This window comes from Triturus cristatus, chromosome 11 (assembly GCF_964204655.1).
Source record: "Triturus cristatus chromosome 11, aTriCri1.1, whole genome shotgun sequence".
NCBI lineage: Eukaryota > Metazoa > Chordata > Amphibia > Caudata > Salamandridae > Triturus > Triturus cristatus.
This window is the reverse complement of record NC_140594.1, coordinates 992,243,231-992,259,661: the sequence shown is the minus strand read 5'-3', so window position 1 is coordinate 992,259,661 and position 16,431 is coordinate 992,243,231. Positions and strand designations below refer to the sequence as shown.

Sequence of the window (16,431 nt, the reverse complement as noted above, 5' to 3'; positions counted from 1 at the left end):
CTTCCTAATACTGAATCAGTTATGTATTCACAATTCCAAACTGGCATTCTGTAACATGTTACCGAATCACAAATTGGAATTCATATGTACCAAAATGCATTTCACTGGTCACAAACGGCCCGATTCTGCAAATCAGGCCACTTGCCACCAGTAAAATGCATGATACATATGGCCCTTATTCTTTGACAGAAAGTTCTGTGGCACTAGCTGAGAATAATGGTATGCCAGAAAAAAGCCAGTCCCTTGCTTTTCTTTGGAAAGGCTAGCTTTAATGTACCTTATGACAACGATTCTATTTCTGTCCCCTGGTTGCAAATGAGGTCATGGACTCCTCTAAGAGGAGAGAAGGTACCTTGACTGAGAGGAGGAAGAAACAAGGCCCCCGTTACTGAAACGGTATGGAGGATCCACTGCAGATGTTTCCCCAGTAGCCACAATGTTCTGGAGCCTGATTAACCTACACCGAAAACTGAACCGCCAGCATTAAAAAAGGTTTGAGAATGGCCAACAGGCTCCTAAGGATTGCATTTGCTGGAACCCCCCAATGAACTACCCCTTGTGTACCTACCACAGAGCACAGTTGTTTGCACCTGGGCACATGTATTGAAACATAGAGTCCCCTGCATAACTCATAAAAGCTGTGTCATTGTACCCATGGAACTGTGCGGGTAATCCTACTCTTTTGACTGCTGTGAGCTTAACCACCCATCATGCAAGTTCTTTGGAAATGCTCAGTCTTTTTTCTGTTTTGTTCCTAATTAAAATTGTGCTGTCATGGCTGGGGGCACCAAAAAGTATCCCCTTTCTGAGCAAGGGTTTCAACTCTGCCCTCAACCAGGTTTATACAGTGACTGACATTTTCAGCAGTGGTTTGTTGCATTAAGGGCACATGCCTTTTTACCTTTCTCCTGTTGGGAGATATCCTACTGCCTCTCCTCAGTCAGAAGTCCATTTAGCCCCCAGTAACTTGGATTCATCCTGTAAGCTTCATAAATGAAGGGTGTGAGAGAGATAGAATGTGGGTGTCTATTCAAAGAGTGTGTGTGTGTGTGTGTGTGTGTGTGTGCGTGCGCTGTATGTGCATGCATGTTTGCGTGTGTGAGAGCAAAGTGTGTGTGTAGTTTATTTGAACCTCAGAACATGCTGCACCTGTGTGATCTATGGCGCCACCTATATTGGATATGCTAGTCTTGACATGTGCCTTTCTCAGCTAAAAGCTGGAATCAGTTGCCAGATGGTATTCGTCTTGAGGCTAATCATCTTTTATTCCACAAGCATCTTAAAACCCTGTTGTTTTCTTGATCTTCTCTACACATGCGGTTTAGGTTTTGTCTTTAGCTTTGGGAGGCCTTTGACAGCCACGCGCTTTCTAAGTGTTTTATTCATTCATTCATTCATTCACCTGGTGGGCCAGGGATGGCTCAAATTCTTTGGCCAGAGTAGGTTTCTAATACCCTAATTGAAACAAGTTTCCCATTACAAAAAGAACAGACACATAGCTATATCTGAGCCCAAAGAACAAATAACACAAGGCCAGTCCAAACTGGTTTGAAAGAGGACTCACATGTCTGTAAAATGTGAACATCATCTGGGAAGATGGATCTGTCCAGGACTGGAACAGTGCTTAAACATTGATATAAAGTAGACCATTTGTTGACTATAACCTCCTTAACACCCAAGTGGTATAAGTACTGAACCTCGTGGCCAATATTTTCTTGCCGAGGATTATCTAAGCAGAAAGAGGGCTATTCTCAAAGGTAAACTTACCTGTGAGTAAATCTATAGGTGTAGATCTACTATTAAACATTGTAGTATGTTTACTAATTTTGGCTATTCACCATTTATGAGTGCAATTTTACTGCCAAATGTAGGCTTAGAAGCCTCTAACCCTGAAATTTGTTGTTGGAACCTAATTTACAAGTGTAAAGTTACTAGCTGTAATTTTTTAGAGCACCCAATGGTATAAGGAACTAGTTAGCCGGTATGTTCAACTAAAATAAAAAAAAGTAAAATATTTTATGTTAAATACTAGTGTACATTAATTTAATATATTTATTTTAAATGGAGAACAAAATATTAAAAAATGTGCAAGCACTATTAAGTTAATTTTGAAAGAAATATTTTATAATTTAAATATCATAAATGAAAATTATAGTTTTAAAGATTTATTTAAAAAACCCATGTAAATCAAATAGTTTTTTTAGTTTGTATTAAATTGTTTAAAAGGTATGTATAGAAAATGACATTTATTATTAAATTAAAAAAGGGTATTGAAATATTTGAAAATTAGAAAATTATATATATAGGTGTGAACAAGGCAGGGGATACTGCCGAAACGCGTTACAGCCCTGTAAATGAAATAATAAAGCTTATCTGAGTACTGGAACGGCGGTGTCGGAGTCTGGCTTGAGGATCTCGTGTGACTGAAGTGATTGGAGATATATATATATATGTATATAATATTACAACACTGGTAGCCCAATAAACCGCTACTGAGGTTGGAGAATACTGTGGCACTACAACTCCCATAAGAACATGCAACGTGAATGAGAGGCGTGACGATTTAAAAGGAGTAACTGCCAGCCGAGCGCGAACCTTTCTGTAATCGCCTCTGATGAAGAGATGAACTCGAAACGCGTAAGGCGCAGGAGAGGCTGCTGATTGCACTGACTGATGTTTCTTTCCATACCACTCATTAAAGGCTGGTAACCTTCTCTTTGGCTTTGTGTGCGGCTTATTGGGCTACCAGTGTTGTAATCTATGAGGCGGACACCCATCCGCCAAGCCAGCACCACCCCATGATCCCAAGGGGGCCATGGAAGCGGATTTACCACTTTCAATGTGGAACAGAGAGGTTGGATTGAGGAAGGATACTAAGGTCGGGGCCCATGCTAGGGCCGAATTTGCGGCAGGAATAAGCGCACCGCTACTGAGGTTGGAGAATACTGTAGCACTACAACTCCAATAAGAACATGCAACGTAAATGAGAGGCGTGACGATTTAAAAGGAGTAACTGCCAGCCGAGCGCGAACCTTTCCGTAATCGCCTCTGATGAAGAGATGAACTCGAAACGTGTAAGGCGCAGGAGAGGCTGCTGATTGCACTGACTGATGTTTCTTTCCATACCACTCATTAAAGGCTGGTAACCTTCTCTTTGGCTTTGTGTGCGGCTTATTGGGCTACCAGTGTTGTAATATATATATATATATATATTTTAGACAAAATTACGCCGCACTCAGGAATCCTTTCTTTAGTTAGTTTTATTCAAACAGAGCTAGTCTGTCTCACCACGCGTTTCGGCCTCACAGGGCCTTGCTCACGATTGGAGAACAATTTTACTCCATATGTTTATATACACTCAGCCTATTATGCAGCCTCTTGGGAGTTGAAATTTTCACTTTTGACTTCATCTTTTACTAATGACATACTTATTTGAATTGTTCGTCTTAAATAACACGTAAGTATAATATGTATCCATTACAACAATCAGACCAATATAGACTTTTAATCAACATTTGTATTCCGTTACTTTCACAGGTACCCTTTCGTTGTACACTTCTATTTAACTGGTATCAAATCATAAGTATTTGGTCTATATGGTCCAGCTCAGATAACTATAACTGCCTAATTTCACTGGTTTTGTACAAGTGAAACCTGAGCCTAACTACAATGTCCCTGTAACCTTTTGTTTTCAGTAGTAATGGCGTGTGCAGAGTGGTGGAGAAAGGGGGTGGGCCTCTGACCAGCTCTCAGGAATCCCACTATGTAGGACTTACAGAAAGTACCAGGAGGGCTTCTTGGTCCCTCCGCTTCCAAGAGGACTTATTTACCCAACTTGTAATGCGCAAGGAGACACATGTTAAATGTGAGGTCAGAAGCAGGGCATTGCGGAGCGTAAGTTATAGTTAGCTCCGGTAGCTATAACTGCTAAATTTCACAGTTTTTTGTAGGAGTGAAATCTGAGCCTAACTATAACATCCCTATAACCTTTGGTCTTTGTCAGTGAATTTCCAAGTTTATTTTTATTCTGCACCCCAACTATAACGTCCTGTAACCTTTGTTTTTTAGTGAATTGCTAAGGTTTTTCAAATTCTATTTCTTAACTGTAACGTCCCTGTAACCTTTGGTGAATTTCTATGTTTTTTTAACTAATAGTTGCGTTTGTAGGATGGTGGAGAAAGGGGGTGGGGCCTCCGACTAGCTCTCAGCAATCTCTTTGTGTGGGACCTACTGGAGGTAACAGGAGAGGTTTTTGGCCCACAAAGACCCTCAGCATCCTAGGGGACTTCATCCCTCACCAGTAGTGCGCTAGGAGCTGCATTTGCAGAGTGGTGGAGAAAGGGGCGAGCCTTCGAAGACCTCTCAGCAATCCAGCTGTGTGAGATACTGGAGTTAATAGGAGGGGTTTGTAGCCCACAAGGCCCCTTAGCATCAAAGGGGACTTCATACCCCAACCAGTAGTGCACCTGGAAGTGGGTTTGCAGATTGGTAAAGGAAGCAGCATGGCCTTTGAAGACCTCTCAGCAATCCCACTGTGTTGGACTTACTGGATGCAACAGGAAGGCTTGTTGGCCCCCAAGGACCCTCAGCAGCCAAGGGGACTTAATCCCCCAACTGGTAGTGCCCCAGGAGGTCCGTTTGCAGAGTGGTGGAGAAGGAGGGCATGGCCTCTAATCACTTTTCAGCAATCCTGCTGTGTGGGACTTGCTAGAGTCAACAGGAAGGGTAGTTGGCCCCCAGGGACCCTTAGGAATCAAGGATACTTCAACCCCCAACTAGTAGTGCTCTAGGAGGCGTGATTGCTTAGTAATGGTGAAAGGGGACAGGGCCTCCGGTGACTTGCCGGGCCTGGCTTTTAATTTTTTTTAATTAGGTTAGGGGGCCGTGTGGCCTCCCTTCTCTGGCCAATTACGACCAGAGGACCTTATTACCCAGAGCCCGGCCTTTTTTTATTATTAGTTTTTGCATTTAGAGAAGGGGGCTGCACAGCACCTCTCCCAAGGCCGATTTGGGATAGCAGTCCTCCCAAGGCCGATTTGGGATAGCAGTCCTCAAGGGCCCCCCTCCTTCCTAATTTGCAGGGCCTGTCCTATTGATGTGGAGGTCCCCAGGGCCGAGATCGGCCGAGAAGGTGTGACGCGCGGCCTCACTCCCAATTTTAAAAAAATAAGATGGCCCCAGGGAGGTGGTGGTGCCCGGGGGGCCCTGAGGCCCCCCAATACACAGTAATAATGGCCCCGAAGAGGCTCCCCCACTTGGTTTTAAAAGGTAGCCCCAGGGAAGTGGTGGTCCCTGGAGCAGTGGGGGAGGTCATACAGGCCTCCCCCACATTCATTTGAATTGAAAATCCTCTGCGAGGTAGTGGACCCCGGGGCACTAATTAGCCCCAGGAGGCTTATTTTAAAAATGCCCCTGCACCTGGCCCACCTAATGGCAGATTAAAAACAAATTGTGTGAGCCCATGCTTCTTTGTTAAAACTTTTTCTGAGTGAACTGCGAAAACTGCAGAATTTTCTTTTTACAAAAATGCTCAGGTTCAGGGCATTTCTACCTGACACCCTTCCCCCTTTTCTTTTTTGTAAACAACAAATTCTGGGATTCGGCTGAAGCCAAGTCCCAAGATGGCTGCCAACACTTCATGGTTTAAAGTGTTGACAGCCAATCAGATCTCAGCACGAGATCGGGAGGGTTCACAGCTCATTTGTGTCCCTAGATATCCAAATGTATTTTTTCTTAAATAACTCTGCACCTACTGAACGGATTTACACCAATTCACAAGAAGGGTGTTTTCTGGACCAATAGCTACCTTTTCTGCAAAATTTGGTGTAATTTTGTTCAGCAGTTCGGGCTGTAGCCGTTTCTAAAGTTTGTATGGAAATTAACATGGGGAAAATGCATTTTTGGAGCCCCCCTTTTTCTCTGCTTTTACTTGACAGATCACCCAAAACAGGTCAAGACAGCAGCTGAAGTAAGCGTCAAACCAGTTTTGAAAATTTCGTGAGGATTCACCAAATGACACCAAAGTTATTGACAAATGAAAATCATTCTTCCTATGGAAACTAGGTCCTAATTATAACTACCTATTAGCGAGCGCCAGTAGGTCATATATATATATATAAAACTTGTAAATAAATATATACTTATTTACCTATAAACACATGCACACAAACACATACATATATAGATATATGCAAACATAAGTATATATTAACCAGTGGGGATGCCATTGGTAGTTATCATTAGGACCATGTTTCCATCTGAAATGGATTTTTTGGTTTTCTAATAACTTCGGTGCAGTTTGCTGAATCTTTATGAAACTTTCCCCAAAAAGTTGTATCCGTCTCAGCTTCCTCCCGGAAACTTTTGGGGCGATCCATCAAGTAGAGTTTGGTGAAAAAGGGGGGGGGGGTCCCAAAACACCTTTTCCCCTTGCAATTTTCCACAGGATAATTGAACAAATATACCACAAAAATGGCTAAATGGAATTAAACCAAATTTGCCAGAAAGCATCATTGTATGAGAAATTAAGGTTGAAATGTATGTATATATAGGGACGCGGAGGCTCAACGGATCCAACAGATCAAAAGATATGATCTGATTGACTGCAACCACATCAAGAAATATGTGACAACAGTCATTTTAGGACTTGGGGACTCAGAAGAAAGGTGAAAAACACATACAGGGGTCAAGATAGAGACATCATGACCCCTACAGACTTTGGGGTATCACAGAGGGATGGCCCCTAGGGCCACATCTTATCTGTGGTGCTGTTAAAAAAAAGCATTCCTTTTGAGTTTTTTAAGCCTCCCTGGGTGGGCCAGGATGTTGGTGTATTACATTGTAGGGTAGGAGTCATGAGGTCCCCTTCCCAAACCTTATCCAGGCCTGGGGTTTGGGCGCCCACAGGGGATTGGGTGTTGGATCTAGCTATGCATTAGTGATTGTCATGGCGATGGACATCTTACCCTGCGTTAAGAAACATAGAAATTCGCTGAAAACAAAAAGGTTAAAGTGACGTTATAGTTAGGTGAAAATGTCAGTTAAAGCATACCATTTTTAACTAACAAAACCACTGCATTTCATCAGTTATAGTTATCTCAAGTGACCTCACCATGCAGTGCAAATTACCTCACACATTACATCACTCTTGCCATGGACTGTGAAATCATTGATAACATCACTGCAGCATCTGAAATTACATCATTGATGACAACACTGTGCATGGCGGTGGCACATGTTATAGTTACTTCAGGACATGAGAAATAGTTACTTGAGATAACTATAACCGGTAAATTTCAGTGAGTAAATGAGTAGTACTATTGTAGTACTACTGAATGTTCAACAAAATGCAGTTTGTGAGTAGGCTCCTGAGAATCCACAACAGTAAAGAAAAATGACACCAGACCAGGATTTATGCTTACATTCCAGACTGCGAGTAAGTCTGGGAGGACTGCGTAAAACTTTGTTATTGTGACCTGCAGAGAGAATTATGCTCATCCTCATGATGTGATGGTCTGCACTTCCAGGATAAGTCGACTTGCTCACAGGAATAGACACATAAGGCGCAGTTGACTGCAAGATGACTTGCTCACAGGAATAGCCACATAAGGCGCAGTTGACTGCAAGATGCACATGGAGGATGTCTCAACAGACAGTCACCCAGGAAGCACAAGATCTCCACAGTACAGCTGTTCATGAAAGAAAAAGCATAAGAGCATCACCTGACCATGTAGCTGCATTATTTCCCGCCTTCACTGAGATGGCTAGTTGCACCATTTATTACCTAATGAGTGAATGAGCCTGCACAATGCTTGTGTTCCACTCCCAAATCACAGAAGGACCAGAAAACAGTCAATACCCCAGCTTGGATTATGGTTTTCTTGGCTGGAGTAGATTGGAGCTATTATTTTAGCCCCTGCAAATTACTAGGTTTTTACTTTTGAAGTGGCAGTTAAGACCCAACTTTTAAAGACCCATCCCCAGCTGGTGCTGGTGACAACAGTGGCTGTAGGGGATGCTGTCCTAGTTTTGTGAGCATTTCAGCCACTGGATAATCCACACTGTGACTGTGACCATTAGATCTAGAAATACTAGCCCTAGAATGCTAGGCACAGGTGCAATTTTGAGTAGGTTCTGACCCACTACTATATAAGTCCCATTAAAAGGAACAGCAATCAGTGGATTCTTGGACAGCAGCCCTAACTGATAAGCAGTACCAAAACTGGCTGGGACTATAATTGAATTTACACTGGAACTTCATGGAAGGTAAGCCACACCTAAGTCTGTGTTGTTTTGGAGGAGGGGTTTTGCCTTTGGTACTGAAACTCAGCATATGATGCTTCAGTCCACTAATGTGTGCAAAGTGATAGTAAGTGCTACCTAAAACATAGAGTTGTATTCGGCGATTCACATCTGCATACTTTGCACAACCTTGAACTGCTTCCAATGCAGACTCCCTTGTGCCATTGTGCAAGGTTGTCTGCGTTGCCTGAAGCATAGGTTTTAAACTGGAAGGTGTCACTTTTAGTACGAAAACAATGCCTTAAAGCTTTTCCCACTTGGTGTTCGTGCTGCACAATGCAGTGCACATACCAAGTGGGAAAAATAAGGAGAAATTAATAGATTTCTCCTTGTTATGCCTGCCTCGAGGAGGCGCAGGATTCTGGAGACATATCTCTGTCCACAGTCCTTTGTAGATAGGGTTTTGCATCAAAACTCATGGGTAGTTTTATGGAAACGCCCATGCACCATGGGCCGCTCCTCTATTTGGTCGGAGGATCGTCGCCCCACAGGCCAGAGCTGAAAAATAAAATGATAATAAAGTTTATTTATTGCCATTTTATTTTTCAGCAACTGACCCATCCTGAACTGAGTGATGGGGCGAAGCCAGTGCTGCTGAGTGGAAGCAGGGAGCTCTGCGCTTTAAAATGTGCATGTCTCTTTGGCTAGCCATCTTGCGATGGCCAGCCAAACATACACATTTTAAACTTCTCTGGCCTAGTTGTCTTAGACAGCTGGGTCAGAGAAAGCACTTACCTCCAGTGCTCTTGAGAGTGCTGAGTGAGGCCACACCCACCAATCAGGGGGCTGCTCTTGTGTTGGTGAGAGCAGCGCCAGGATTGGTTAGTGCAGTTCTCTGGGTCCCACGTTGGAGCCTGCCTGGAAGAGAGACGACTGGTGGAGGAGGACGCTGCGTCGCTCCTCAAGGTAAATGTTTTATTTAATGTATTTTTTTCCATCCTCAGTACATGGCAGCCGCCACTGCCATGCATCACTCATGGAACGCCCCCTTGACACAGAGTAACACAAGGCAGCGCATCTCACAACTTTGCCTTACTTTGGGGTTGCAATCCAATGCAAATCGCGGTTTGCATTGGACTATAAACCCAACCTAAACACTTTGCATTGGGTTCGGGTCAGAAATGTAACGCAAACCCGATGCTTGTACTTTTATGCATTGAAATAATGCAAAATAAAGTAAAGAAAGAGTAACTCAACCCCGATGCAGCAAACTCGACTCAAAATTTTTGTAAATCTGGGCCTCTTTATTTAACTGCTTAATCTCCTAAATTTGAGAGTAGTGAGTGTGTAGGGAAAATGGCAAGATTTGAAAGCAAGCTTTAAACCATTCTAAGATCAAGAAGGTAGATAGGAGCGACATTAAATTTATATAGACTTTACATGTTTCACAAAGTGGATAAATCTCCCTCACTTCAGGGGGCCCTATCTAAATGGTAAGATTGTTGCACGTAAAAATTTCAGAGGTATACGCATGTTAAGAGGATACTCTTTACCATGATAAGCATTTGGGAGAAAAAAAAGTATGAAGTGTTTATGATATTGGAAATAAATTGATAGCTGGTGTATTTATACAAATGCAGGATCATATTACATTCCTGCCAATTAAAGAATAAAGTGCTGCACAGGGCATTAATATCATTGTCCCTATCCACAAAAAGTAGTGGTAAATGTATTCCTGAGAGTTTCCTTCTAGGTTTGGGGTTCACTTGTGAGTACCATGAGAATGATAAACTATTGTACTACTCTTCCTGGGAATCTGTAATATTTGCAATTTCCCAGGAGTAGTTGAAACATTGTATTACTATTTACACATGCGGAACTGGACATTATGCACATTTACGTTTGCATAGGGGTAACACAATAGTGTACTTGCATTTTTATTTTTTAATTCTTTAGCTGAAATAATTTTTTCCCCATAGATAACCCCCTTCTTTTACTCCCATGCCAGTTTTGAAGTTCTTCTCTCCACTTTCAAAGCCGCTGTATACATGTACTCCTGCAATCGCTAAGTGCATATCTAGAAGCATTTCCAGGGTACTAAATCGTCTGTAAAATTTCCAGAATTCCCAAAAATCTGCTAATTGAGCATGTTTACTTACCTCTTTTGTTGGTGTATCTACCTGTGAAGTAATTTACTCCCACCTGTAAAATAACATCATAGTTGTGTAATTGTACAGGCAAGCGAGCTGAGTTTCAGGTGGAAATTCACGTTGTGTAAATACCAAACATGAATTTACTCAAGAATTTGCAACCCTATATTTCACTCTGGCTTTGTGAATCGGAGACACTGGTTTTTGTTGCCACAGCACTACACACTGACCACTACTGTGAGAAATGGTGTAAAATAGCTTATCCTAACAAAGTTGCCAACTGATGATAAATAGCGCCTCACCAGGGGAGTTTGTGTAATGCAGTCATTGCTGTTTTACTCAGAAAAGAAAACATAACAGTATGCCAGTCAGCAGCCAATACTTTCTTGTCTAAGACAATGCATGGATCCCACTGGATGTAAATTGATTTGTCACGGAACATGGTAACTTCTTCTGTCACATAAAAAATGCTTTTTCAACCCCCAATGTTGCCCTATGTTTATCCAGATGTCTTAATAAAACATACTTAAACTAATTTTTGTCTGTTTTTGCCCTCCAGCTGGGATGCTAGCAATCTTTGAAGTGAGAAATTGTACAAACTGTCCTAAAAGGACTGCAACTCGGCCACATGAAAGACATTACTACATAGCAGCTGAAGAAAGTATTTGGAATTATGGGCCAAGTGGAATAAATCAGTTTACAGGAAAGCCCTTAGACGACCCTGGAAGGTACAATGTTTTATGTGTGTTGACTGCTGTTTGAATGGGCCTGTATTGGAAAGAAAGCCCTATTGTCCCTTCTACTTTTTCTCTGGAGCTAACCATAAGGTTCAGTGATGTTTATTCATTCTATGAACATTGCAAAAGTAGGCAACACAGATCATCTATTTAAACCATAAGTCATGTATTTATAATAGTACTTGCCCCCTAAAAAAGTGATTTTGACATTCTGTCCATGTTTGCAACTGTGGAAGAAGTGTAAATAAGCAGACACTATATTGGAGCGTGATTGTCAAATAATTGACCACTTGGCAGGAATTAGCTGTTGGAGTCTTGATAAAATATGACCATCAAATATCCTTTCACAGGAAAAAGTGCTTCTATTGAAATGCAGGGACAGAGAAATATCGATTAATTTAAATGAAGGGAACAATGACCATCTAATACAAATCAGTGTGACAGCAGCTCCTGGCTGAAAGTGACGCTGCCAGCATCCATTTTATTGCACAGTATCTGGTAGCACAACTATGGATGGAGCTTGCTGGTACCCTGTCCCTTTCTTCTGCCCCTTTGGCTGAATCCCATTCTGTCCCCAGAGTTCTCCGGGAGTCCCAAACGGCCAAACGGCCAGTTACCATCTGTTACCCCGTGCCAGGGTCAAGACTGATTTGCATTTGGCTGGATCCGAACTGTGGTGGCAAAGTGAGCTAAAGAACGATGATGGATTCAACCTAGATCTGTGACTGGGGGTGAGTGTCTGAAAAGTTTCAGTGCTCCATACATCATCTCCTTGTGTTAGACAGTTTCCAAGAACATAGAGCTGTATTGTTGTCCAACTCTTGTTTAGTGTCTCTGTTGTATAGGAGAAGCAAATAATGGAAACAATTTCCATAGACATAAGGCCTTACATGGAAGGAAAACAAAACTGTTTAATTTTAAAGAAGAGAGGGAGCTCAACAGCAAGGAATTGGTTCCTTTGTTCATATTTCCACGCCCTGTTTACTGGATTTCTGAAAACAGGGCTTTGTCATTCATCAATTTTTTCATTAAAACAGAAAATGCTTTTCTTCTGAAACCATTTTTTGCTTCATGGTGTGAGTTATCTTCATTTTCCTTTTGGAATCAAATCTGTCTTATCCACTGATAAATTAAATCTGCTCTTCCTTCATTTTCATTGTCAAAAGAGCATATTTTTCCTGACTTTTGCTACATAGTCTGTTTGAAAGTGTCTACATCTCTGTGGGGATGGGTCTAATGAAGTAAAGATGGATGGACAGCTATAGCTAGGCTTCCTATGTACTACTTTCCTTCAAGGACTACAGGTTGGCTTCCTCTGTCTGGAATGGGTCAGTATTTTAAAGAGGCCATGGAGTGGCTTTGCCCAAACATTCAGTCTTTCTGGCGCTGCCTCTGACACCTTCAGAAGTCACTTAGATGCCTTCCCACCCCTTTTTTCAATATTGAGATGAGTCCTTATCATCGAGACAAGGCTGCAACATTGAAAGAGCCATGAGGTCTAGAGGACCAAACGTCAAGTGGGTCTTAGACATCAAGAAGGTCCTTATCTTGATAGAGTCCTCAGCACCATTAGTGTTCTTGTTGTTGAGAGAGTCTTTAATATTAGAGAACTAGGACTTCGAAAGGATCTTTAATGTTGACAATACAAAAGGACATTATATCAAAGGACATGACGTCCAAACGCTCCAAGGACAGAACTGTGAACAACCAGCACAATGATGCGTTATGATACCAGAGGGCGTGTAAGGGACCTAACAACAACAGCCCATAATCTAATGTGAGAAACTACCACCAGATAGCCATGTCATCCGCGGCTTGGTCCATTCAGGGTTAAAAAAATATGACACCAGAAATTTATGACATTAGTGGTTTATGTCACCTGTTGACACAGTTCAGGAAGACACAGAACCACATGATATTTGAAGGGCCCTTAATGTAATGAGGGTCTTTGAGGTCATGAGTGCCATTGAGGGTGTGATGGTGTTTAAAGTCATAAGATCCATGAGGTCATTAGTGTCTTGCCTTTGAGAATCTCTAGCACTCCATATTGTCAGTAGGGATCAAAGAACACTGTTACTTCAAAAGAATATCAGTTCTCAAGGCAACTGTTGCTGGGTGCCGCACGGCACCAAGAAGGTAAGGACAAGCTATCTGCAGAACAAATGTCTTTGAAATAGGACATGCAGTTTGAATGACATAAAGTGATGAGATGTCTTTTGAGACAGGAGTCTCGGGGTACAATCATGATCATGATCATCCTTAGGTATATTCTGCACATCTGCCAGCTAAGCAAAATATAGTTAAGTATTTTATAGCCTCTTACAGTGTAAAATGACATAGTTCTTCTATAAAAAGGACGCCAACATAGACCCCCTGACACAGTAACTGCCCTATTGTTTTGTAGAATTTATCTTTAATTTAATTCATTATCATTTAACTAGAGTTTTACCATAAAGAGATAAACCACAAATAGAAAGCCCCTCAAATCTAGAGGAACGTGAATTTTATTGCACCAACACTAGGCCTAAAAATTCTTTAAACTGAGCATATTTTCTCCTGCTTTGTTCCTGGCTCACCTAGACGATTTTTAATTAATCTTAAATTGGCTATGAACAAGCAAGTCTTTAGATTTTTAGTAATTGTGTTCAATTTCAACCTTTTATACGTTGAAGCTTGATTAGAACCAGGCTTTCTTTTTTCATGCTAATAGCTGAATCTCACGTGCCTTGTAGGCATATTATGTTAAAGATCCACCTGAGCTACCATACGAGGTGTCAATTTGAATCTTTCTACATTAAGAGTATGTCATATGGAACCAAGCTCTTTTCAAAGATGCCCTCAACCTTTTCAATTGCCTTCATCTTTGCTGCCATTCTTAGGTCAGTCAGAGTTGACTACTCTTTCAGAAGAAACACAGTTCCTAACAACTGTGATAAGCTGTTTGAGTCAACTGCACAGGAAGTCAGAGATGTCTATAAAAACATACAATTATCCTGGATTGAGGCTATTATCTATAGGCTATGATCTACACCTTCGCCTCCTCTAGAATGACTATATAAGGCCTTGAGTGATAGTTGCAAAACAATTGGTACCACCTAATTTATTTCAGATAAAAATATTCTCAGCTCCATCGCTTGGCGTAGTTTCCCAGTTCAGTGACACATCCACCTATGGATTGCTTCTTGCTCGGTATAAGAAGATGATTGGACTAACTGGACCATGGCAGAGAAAGGGCTTTTTCCTCCTCTAATACATTTTGGTGCATAGAAGGTCTTTACATTTTCACCCCACCATCATTTTTAAGTCTATCATTACCCTTGCAGTTGTTATGCAAATGAGAATCGAGAATTTGATAGATTGTTAAGTTATGCCTTTATATAGTTAAATTATGCCTGTCACGACATTTCAGGACAAAAAATGTTTCTGCAAAAGGTAAATGTGTGGTTGGGAAGGGTGGGAAAATGTTTGCTAGGTGTTAGTTAAATATTCAGCTATAAAAGATCTATGCATAAAGTTTCCCATAAAACAAGTTTTTTTGCAGACTTCTCTGACACACTGCTGAAAATAAATTGGCACATTTTTCTAAAGAAATATAATCCATTTTAATTTTAGTAACTGTTGTTTCTTAGCCCTAGTTCAAGGGTAGTGCAAACCCAAGAGGCTTTCATGTGAGTTTCATTTTGAATGCCTCTTCTAAATGTCGTATTTGATTCTGAAAGCACCTCTGCAACAAATGCTGCCAATAGAAGTATTTACTGTACATAACAGAGGCCGTAACATGAGCAACGTGTGCCTATGCAAAAATTAATTTCTGCACCTACACTTGTACACATGCAGCATGTTTCTGCCATTAATATACCTAGCCATCACTTTGCTCTCATGTTCTATCTTGTGATTAGCACTGAAGAGCATATTACATTATACATTAATGATTATTTTATGAAGTTGTACCTTTTTTACCATATTGACATTTAAAATGCCCAAAACAAGTAACAAGAAATGCCACAAATCAATATTCATCTAAACAGGTCCACTGAAGCAGGTTCATGTCAATGCTATTGCTCTATTACCCCAACTTACAAGCCTCCTCTGGATTCATTTTTATGTATGTTATTTGTTTCCATTTTGTGTTGTTCTTTAATGATATTAACTTATTATAAATTGCTGTTTACAGTGATTCAGCAAAATATTTTGAAAGAGATGAAAACAGAATTGGTGGTTCTTATAAAAAGGCTCTTTACGTTGAGTACACCGATGGTACTTTCACAAAACGCAAAGCAAAAAGCCCTAAAGAAGAGCACCTTGGGAGTGCAGGTAATATTGTTGAATATAATGTATCATTTTAAGGATGAATATGCAAAATGTGTTATAAAATCCATTTGAATATATAAAGTAAGTCCTTGTATTTCCTTGAGAATTAGGTGTTCTACAAAAAGCGAACAAATGGCATGCTATTTCTCAAATGGTGCAGCCCAATTAAGGAGCAAAAAAATGGATGTGGGAGGATAACCCTGCAAAACCCTTTTGATGGTACATCAATGTCCCCTGACCATCTAGGAGACCTCTATATTCCTCCATAAAATCCTGTATGTCTTTTTCCAAAGGACCGAGTCAGCTTGGAGTGAAATTTATATACTTGAAGCTGGTGTGTGCTCCCACTATTGCTTACAATATAAAATTGTCAAATCTGTCCATAGATAAAGCTGGTACAAGCTTGTAGGCTAACACCAATGCTGGCTCAAGCATTGAAATGACCAGTTATGACCAGTTTATGATCAAGCTAAACACCCATCAGTGATTCTAGCTGTCCTGAGACATTGGTAGGTGGAGAATCCCCAGGTCCTTTGGTGGAAGGCATACAAAGTTAACCATTCATGTCAGGGTTAAGATAGTAACCCACACAGGCCATTAATAAGAACATCTTAGGTGTCTGTCTTCAACTGCAGTTCCCATCAGAGTACAAATTAGTGACTTGTGGCCTACTCCCTCACAGACCGAGTGTTCAGTTAAGTACATTTCCTTCAGACATATAATTCCACAGCCCTAAAATAGTAAAAAGTCTAGCTCATTTTATAACCAGCCTTGCAAGTTTGGATCAATTGACAGTGAAGCAGAATGTTCCCTGACGGCTACTATGAGTCTAGCTAGTTCTTGAATTCCTTCTCTCGCCTACCCGTATTGTTCTGGTGATATACAAACTTATAGGGGCAGACAGTAGGCTGTAAATGATGTTGGCCTGTCTGTCCTTCTCTAAATCAATACTTTCTCCTTATGAGGACTAGGGCAAAAGTGCATCTGGATCC

General features: G+C 41.2%; 1 protein-coding gene across 3 annotated transcripts in view; it reads left to right on the top strand.

Moving 5' to 3' along the window:
• The window catches only part of LOC146785799 (ceruloplasmin-like), a 436,448-nt gene that overhangs the window by 80,118 nt on the left and 339,899 nt on the right, over positions 1-16,431 (top strand). For all 3 annotated transcript variants that reach the window (XM_085635075.1, XM_085635076.1, XM_085635074.1), the window contains exons 6-7: positions 10,951-11,119; positions 15,303-15,442. In XM_085635075.1, coding sequence (XP_085491201.1) covers positions 10,951-11,119; positions 15,303-15,442 — 309 coding nt within the window. The remainder of the gene's footprint in view (positions 1-10,950; positions 11,120-15,302; positions 15,443-16,431) is intronic.